Source organism: Poecile atricapillus, chromosome Z (assembly GCF_030490865.1).
Source record: "Poecile atricapillus isolate bPoeAtr1 chromosome Z, bPoeAtr1.hap1, whole genome shotgun sequence".
NCBI classification, from domain to species: domain Eukaryota; kingdom Metazoa; phylum Chordata; class Aves; order Passeriformes; family Paridae; genus Poecile; species Poecile atricapillus.
The window spans coordinates 62,106,238-62,114,552 of record NC_081289.1 but is presented as its reverse complement, the minus strand read 5'-3'; the positions used below and the strand labels follow the sequence as shown (position 1 = coordinate 62,114,552).

The following is an 8,315-nucleotide window of genomic DNA, read 5'->3' as shown; positions in this document are numbered from 1 at the left end:
TGATGGAGATTAAATGTAAACACATCCTGATTTACGCAATGGCCTTAATGGCTTTTTTATGGTATGGTTTGGCTTCTTGGGGCTCCTTCCCCCCCATTTCTAAATCCATTCTTTGGGTTAAATACATTCTCTTCATTGTACCCTTGTATAGACTATGGAGTTCTGGTATCTGGGGATTTCCTGCAGATGAAAAGGAAGCCATGAATTTTGAAGCTATCGAAATACTTGGAATCTCAAATCTCTACAGCTATTCCACACAGCCTTTGAAACACTAAAGCAAGTTTTATTAGAGATTAGTTTATGTTACACTCATTTATTAAAACCTAAGGACATGTTTATAAAAACTACTGTATATAAAGACGAGAGCAGTGCAATAGCAGTGTAAAACACATTTTTGGTTTACTTGGCAATCACTTTAGAAAGACAACATGATTCATAATATGAAGTCAGAGAATGCTGCAAAAAATAGGACAGGATTAGACCAGAAACTAGATTAGCAAATCACTGGACACTGGCACGTACTGATTTCAAACATCAAGTGTTATGTAAACAGTATCATCATCAATGTATCAATAAAGAGAAATCACTGCAACCCTAGAATTTCTAGTTAGCTTAGTTAGCCTAAAATAGTCTGCTGACTATCAAAATAGACTATTGCACTGTATATATATTATCTTCTTAGTAATTTACTACTTTTGTAAAAGGAGGACTAGAAGAAATGCCTGTCTTATAGAAGAGAACTTTTGAGGCTGAGAAAAGGTGTTTCTTCACGGCCAGTGGTTGAGGTTTTGTTTTTGTTGCTTTACTTTTCATACACAATCACAGGTGGCATAGAACTGACTTTAAAAAATCATTTTGACACCACTTCTTCAAGTGGACAGTCTTCATACAGTAATTACAGCCATAGTAAAACTATAAAAAACAGGTGTCTAAAATAGCTGCTACAATATGCTGAATTATACATTAAGAGGCCAGATTATTTTCACTCTGTTTTTTGTAAAATCCATAACCAGGCACGAAAGATGGTTAAATTACGACACCAAGTCCTGCACAAGCTTTATAATTTATCTTTTTATGTCCTACATTATACACAACAATTACTAAGAAGTTGGACACAGTTCTCAGTGAAACAGAAGAGAGGAAATTATTTGGATAGGGGAAGAGGCTTCTGGAGCAGGAAGGTCACTAATAGCCACCGAGAGAGACAGCTGCCATTGTCACATAGGGGTATAATGTATGTACTTTTGTAAGTGTTAATTTCAGTTCCCTTATTTTTCCAAACATATCAGGATGGACATAGAGGAAAATACAATTATTTTAGTCCAGATAATTTCTTTTAGAGAAGAATTGAATTTGAACCAGTGTCTGCAAAAATAACTGAAAAATTCATTGCAGTTTGTCTGGTCCATCATTATTTTGATTAAGTAAATGAAGGGGGATATCAGAACACAGCTACAGAGGTGGCTGAGGTGTTCAGGTGGCTGTTTGTGTAGCCAGTGCTCTTCTCCAGTGTCCCAACACCAAGAAAGAAGGGCTGATAGAAATGGTGGTAGGGAAATACATAATTTTCCTTTTATTTAATGAATTATTTCCCTTTAATTTAAGGCCCAACTAGCATTAGTCTTATTCAGGATCTTTTATTCTGCTAAAGTAGAGAGGCTATCAGGTGATTAAAACAACACAATTGATGAAAAATAGTTCACCAGCTACAACATGATTTATCCATAAATTAACTGGTAGGCCAAACCAGAATTTCAGCCAGAGAATAATATACCTTATATTAACTGGCTCTGTATAGAGAGTAAAAGAAAACAAACAAAATGCACATCCATTACAAAGTATACATGTGCTAGAAGTAAAGCATAAAACTGCTCATTAATAACGCACAATTCCCAAAGGGAAAAAAACCCTTACAAAATACAGTAAGTCACACAAACCAGTATTTAATACAAATTCCTTTATGAACATAAGCTTTTTCCAAAGCTCTCTGTGGCAGTCATCACTTCACACTGAAAGTAGATGCTGGGAGAAGGTAAAAAACCCAAGCAGTTCCTGCAGAGCACCACAAAAAGGATCTACTGTGGATACTTTTTTGGGTGTCTGCAGGTCTTGGAGCCAAGGAGGAAGTGGGGAGGGGGCATGATGTTGGCATGGATGGCATCACCTCCAGCTACTCAGTTTCTTTTTCTTTTCTTGGAGAGTTGATAAGGTGTAACACAGGTGTAACACCCCAGGTGCACTGTAGCAGCTCCTGTAGGTATCTGCAAGCTGAGGGGGTGGGCAGGAGCTTCTGTGTTGAGTGAGAGTGGGCCAGGCTTCGAGCTTTCCTGGGACAGGATGGAGTTTAATGCCTGCAGTGTGGCACACCCATCTGTGAATTTGTTCTTTTAGGCACTGCCTGCCTTTACTCACTGGTACCTAGCATGTTTAACTGTTGGTTTACAGAGAAAAGGGGCAAGTGCATGTTGGTATCCTAGTCAGACTGGGCTTTATTTGAAGACTGGGCTTCCACTCCTGTGGTTTCCAGCCTTGTTGGGTACTCCAACACTATCTATTCCTTCATGGTTTTAGTCATGTACCATCCTGAATTCCAGTAGCCGTGAAGTAACTCAAATCACTGAGAAAAGTGTCCCCTTTGAGTTCAACAGAAGACTAAAATTCATTCAGCCAAAGAGGTACAAAAGGAACATTTGATTATTCATTAGCAAGGTTGTTCCTCATGTTGTGGTTACATGGTAAAATGTATGGTTATTTTAAAGTTACTGAGATTTGCAGGACAAAATGTTAGACATGAAGCATGAAATTGGCATTATCATGGCTTTGTGTTATGATTTCCAGATGAACTCCTCTGTTTGGTTGTCATTGCCAGGTTCTCCATGCAAATATCTTAAATAACTGAATTTCACAGGATTTTCTCATGTAATTGATACTGTATGATTTTAAAATAATCCCGTCCTGTGGAAAGTTACGTCAACCTATTGCAACCCAGTGATCAAGGGCTCCACATACTTCTCTGGCAGTCATTGCCTTTCTGGCTTACAAATGGATTCTGAGACTTGTGTGGGGTAAACTCTGCAGCCACTGACAGAATTGAACTACTGCCTTGTAAAGCAGGGGGACAGTGGTATTATTGCTTTTGAAATATACAGTTTGTTAGGTTTTTTCCATTTCTTTCAGCTTCAAGGAGTATGGGGGTGGAATGGTATTGCATCCTAATAAAGTTTGCCTCTTCAAGAACCTGAATTTAAGATGGGCTCGGATGTCTTAGCAGAATCATTGCCAGTGATGTAGAAATGTATATTATGATTGCTACCCTGCAGTCTAACTCAATGAAAGGGCTCTGCTTACCTTTGCAATGCATAGGTCAATATGGTGAACAGTGATGTGGGTTGCCAGCAGCTACCCTACAGTGACAAAATGTTCACCAGAGAACTTTGGAAAAACTCACATTCAGGATTCTGACACTTAGGCTGAGATTAGGCTCAAATGGCAATTGATGGATGGGGAGGCAAAGAAAAGTTATCTACCAAAGGTTTGTCTTGTGGTTGTTTTCCACCTTTGTGTGGATTTGCCAGAGCAACTTAATTTTCTTCCTATTGAGCATTTTTGCAAATATGATGCTTCCTTCCAGAGACAATAGTGTCAGTCTAGAATTAAAATATTGCTTACAGACTACTTTCTCCTGGAGACTCTTTCTATATAATTTGCCTGTAGAAGTTGTTTGAATGGTGTCTGTCTTCAGGTGACTTGCTCAATCTTCCTCTTTGTAGTCTTTCCTGCTTATCCATAATTTTTTCAGCTCTTGCAATTTAGTTGGTTTCCTTGAAAGCTGCTCCTTGAAGTCTGGTCTTACCTCTCCCATCTTGAGGCACATCAATATAATTTTCTGGAAGACATAAAGCACAAATAGTTTCCATAATGTTTCAGGAGCACTCAACACCAAAGTATTTCCTGTAAAGAAAAACTCGTAGTATTCTCAGCTGCAGATTTAATTTGTGGAGGCAAGAAAGACAAAGAAAAAGCATGAGGAAGGAAGAGGAGGTGTAAAGAGGCCTCTACCTCCCTTATTATTTCTGTTTGGTCTGGTATGACCTTATGTGTGCTATGGATGGGTGCATTCTCCTTCTCTTTTTTGATTCTGTATAGCCAGAGTGGGAGGCTAAGCTTATTTCTCCCTGCTCATATTAAACTTGTCCTGGCTGCTTACTCTGACTCCTATTCCTTTCCTATAAATGTGCTTCTATTACCACACATATACGTGGGTAAATAATACATTGAAGTGCTTTCCTCACTGTCGTGGTTTTAAAACAGTAACTAAAAAAATTACTTATTTCTTGCTGTGAGATATGGATTAGAGCAAGAGCAAAACAGGCTTAAAACTTAAAAAGGAATAAAGTTTATTAACAAACTACAAGAATAAGAACATCAGAATAAACTTCCAGAAAACCCTTTTTATCCCCTACTACCCACCATTCCCTTTTTCACATGACAACATAGAGACAAAAACTTTGGAACTTTGGTGTTTAAAACAGTCTCAATTCCTGCTAGAGTCTTTTCATCAGTCCTTGTAAAGAAACAGAAGTCTTCTTCTGCTAATCTATGGAGTTTTCCACAAGAAAGCTATTTCTGTTATAGCTATTTTTCTGATGCCAGCTGCCCAGAAATCTTGTCATCAGTTCACTCTTCCCATTTCACATCACTCTGAGGTGTGTTATGGGTCAATGAGTCTAGGGATGTTATTTTTAAGGATGAGTTATTCAAAGGCAAAAGTTCTTTTCATCTGTTTCTGTGAGCTTCCCTGGAAACAGTTTTCTCATTGGCTCTCAAGGCCTCAAATCTTCAACTATGACTCTATCTCACGCTCTTCCAGCACCTCACTGTATCACAATTACTCCACCTTTTGCTCAAAATTCAAACTTTGAACATTCCATTCCTCCCTATATACTCTGTCATGAATTAAAGGAGTTTTTTCAAGACCCTATGGTCCATCTCCATAGCTTTAACAGAAAAATATTTCAGCTTATAAAGCATCTCCTTACTCTCTACCTTTTCTGAAGCTTAATTCTTTTCTTTACTGTCTCTGATAGTTTATAAAGTCTCTTTACATGTTGATTACTCTCTTTTTTTCTCTCTGGATAAAAGGATTAATCTGCAAGTCTCATCTGGGTAATGAAAGGGTTAAAATCTTGCCCAGGCTTTGTAGATGGTTCTGTGATCTCTGCCGGAGCAGCAGCTGGAGCTGTCTTCCATAGAAGATTCTTCATGGCTGCTCTGGAGAGTGTGGTCGCTGCCTCAGCCCGCCGCAGGTCCAGAGCTTTTTTTTTTCTTTCTTTACTCGGCAGTCTCTGGTGAATTCAGTCACAGCAAAAACTGCAGCCGAGCCAGGGACCGGCCTGGCCCGGCCAGAGCCCGGGGCAAGCCCCGCAGGCCCCATCTCCTGGCCGGGAGCTTCTGGGCCCATGCGGCCTGGGCAGGGAATGGGAGGCCAGCCCTGTTACCTTTCACAGCCAGGAAATAAAGAGAACAAGAGTCCTCTGACTTTACATCTTAAGGAGGTGTTCACAGGTTGACTTAACTTTCTAATGGTCAAAACTGCTGTCAATTCTTAGAAATGACTGATAATTGGTCAGGAGAAAAGACTCCCATCAGTCACCAGCAGCTTCACTTCCCTAGCTCTCAAAACTATCTTAAAGGTAAAGTCACCCCATGACACTCACACAAGTGTTTTAAGTATTACTAAGCTTTTTACTTGCAGCACCTTCTGGACATTACAGCTGCTTTAAATCTGCTGCTTTAAATCTTGTGCAGATGTGCAGCTGTCTGTGTGATCCGCCCACAGACAGCTATGGCAGGGTGCAGGGGACTGGGCTGAAGGTCAGCTAGGGAATGCTTTGAAGTAGACTAAAATCATTAATCATAGGAACAAATTAAAGAAATACACCTGTTTGCTCAAGCAGGTAAGTGTGAAATGCTGGGCAGTGCAAGGTGGAGTATGCAGCCACCTCAACCATAGCACAACAGTGTTACCTTAATTCAGATTGAGGTGTTTTTCACAGAACTGTCAGCCAGGGAGGACCTCAAACAGAAATATGTGATTTTCTTACAACTCTGAGGGTTTAAGCCCTCACCCAAAACTCAGTCACATGAGACCTGCCAAGACAGCTAATTCCTTTCTAATAATCAAATAGCCTTATTCATGTTAGAAGTAAAAAAAAAAAAAAAAAAAATTAAGTTGTTTTGTTCTGACACTGTCCTTTTTTGATACTGGTAGAAATGCATATTAACACAAGATGCAAACCTGCCTCTTGTAAGGTCTGCACACAGATGAAGTTTAAATTGAGTTGTTCATATCTTGAAGAGAGTCCCAGGAGACTTAGCTATAACTAATTAAAAGAACACCTGGGGAGATGAGCGCATACCACAGCTTGCAGGCACCTCTGTCCTTCACCTTCAGTTGTTTCTGCTCACTCTTTTGTAGATTGCCATGTGTGCTTCCTCTCCTGTGAAATGATTTACTAATTTGCTATCTGCATAATTTACATCACTAGATTGTTTGACAGGATGCACTTTCTTTTATTTATCTGTCTTTGCTTTTAAATAAATGTTTAGAGATGATGCAGACAGAGGAGGCATTTGTGTGTCCCAGGACAGAGTGCAGTTTTAAATATGTCAGACCTATCAGCAAGTTGCTCTTTTCCTCTACCTGAGTGTCCCAAAGTTGCTGCTGAAGAAGGTCCTTCTTCAGGTTAATGTAAAATCAAGTGTAAACTGAGAGTTACTGGAGTCCCTGGACCCAAAGACCATAGCAAAGTTCATGAATATTTGTCTGCAGCACAGAAGCTAAAATATCACTCCTGTGAGTACCCTGGATCTCCTTCCAATTCCTCTCATCTGTCTAAAGCTATGGGAGAATGAGTGTGAGGATGTGGACAGCAGAGCAAACAACACACAGACCCTACTCATTTCTGAAAGCCTCTTACAGCAAGTATTCACCCTGCATTTTCCAAGCTGGATGAGTCTGGGCCAAATCGACAGCTTCTCCCTGAAACCAAACCCTGACAGGACAGTTGCTAGGCTAAAAATTCTTCTTCCCCTACAAAAAATTGAGTTGTGTGATTGATTGATTGATTGATTGATTGATTGATTGACTGGGGGGCTGGACCAGTAAGGTTGAGAGGTACTGCTTCAGATCATTTTGCACCAGCAGGATCCCATAAAAATACCTGCATTTTCCTAAGAAAGATGAATGCTAATTTCCATGTGCAAGAACGTTACTTTCCAGTCTCCCAACATAGGGTGCTTGGCAGCAGAAACCCTGTGTTTGTCACTTCTGGTCACTTCTATAGCATTTTCATGCACTTGGAGCTGAAGCTTGTACTCTGGAAGTGGCTTAGGTTGCTCCTTTTCCCTGGTAGAGGTCATTGTCACAATACAGCACCCCAGGCTGCCACTGCTACTCTACCTGGCTGCTCAACGAACAGCACCCAGTCAAGCCACATCAACTAGGGGGAATTTTAGATCAGATATTATTAAGAAATTCTTTACCATGAGGGTGCTGAGGCCCTGGCACTTTGGGCACAGGTTGCCCAAAGCAGCTGTGGCTGCCCCATTCCTGAAAGTGTCCAAGGCCAGGTTGGATGGGGCTCTGAGCAACCCAGGATTGTGGAAGGTGTCCCTGCCCATGCAGGGGGTGGAAGTGGATAAGCTCTAAGGTCCCTTCCAACCCAAATCAGTCTGTGATTTTTAATGCCTGGCAAGGCAGCAGCCAACTAAAAGACTTTGACTCCTCTTTGACAGCAACAATTGCTTGGTGGCTTACTTCTGCTGGAATGAAATGTCATCCATTGGTAATGAAGGAATGATTCAGAGCCTCTGGAGGCAAGTTTTTGCAGAGATTTCTGCCATTTTTCTAACAAATGAGGTTGCCACATTCACCATTACAAGGCCTCTGGTTAAGTTGGTGTTGACATACAAGCGCCATTGATCACCACAATCCCTTCAGGCCTCAGATACACCCTGGATCCATGACTTACATGAGTTGTGGCCCACAGTTCACACGAAAGCAATCAGTCTCTGCAACTGCTCAGGCTTTACTCTGACATAAAATGGCACTACACTGATCTGAGCAGGCCTGCTGTGATCTGCATCTGTTAAGGTTCTGCTGCAGTGCCTTCCAGGCTGGTCACTGGGATTAGGAGAAAAGCTTTTGCTCTCTCTGGTCACAGGCAGAGCTGGGATGCCAGGCTAACAAACAGCTTTCTGCAATTAGAAGCCCTTGGTGGCTACACTGATTGTTTCAGGAAATGGGAATGTGT

The 8,315-nt window shown here is 40.9% G+C and overlaps 1 protein-coding gene across 1 annotated transcript in view; it reads right to left on the bottom strand.

Annotated features, from left to right (window-relative positions):
- Nucleotides 1–3,697: 3,697 nt before the first annotated feature.
- The window catches only part of LOC131572734 (protein shisa-like-1), an 80,016-nt gene continuing 75,398 nt past the window's right edge, over nt 3,698–8,315 (bottom strand). The window contains exon 5 of the mRNA XM_058826041.1: nt 3,698–3,886. Coding sequence (XP_058682024.1) covers nt 3,886 — 1 coding nt within the window. The 3' untranslated portion in view covers nt 3,698–3,885. The remainder of the gene's footprint in view (nt 3,887–8,315) is intronic.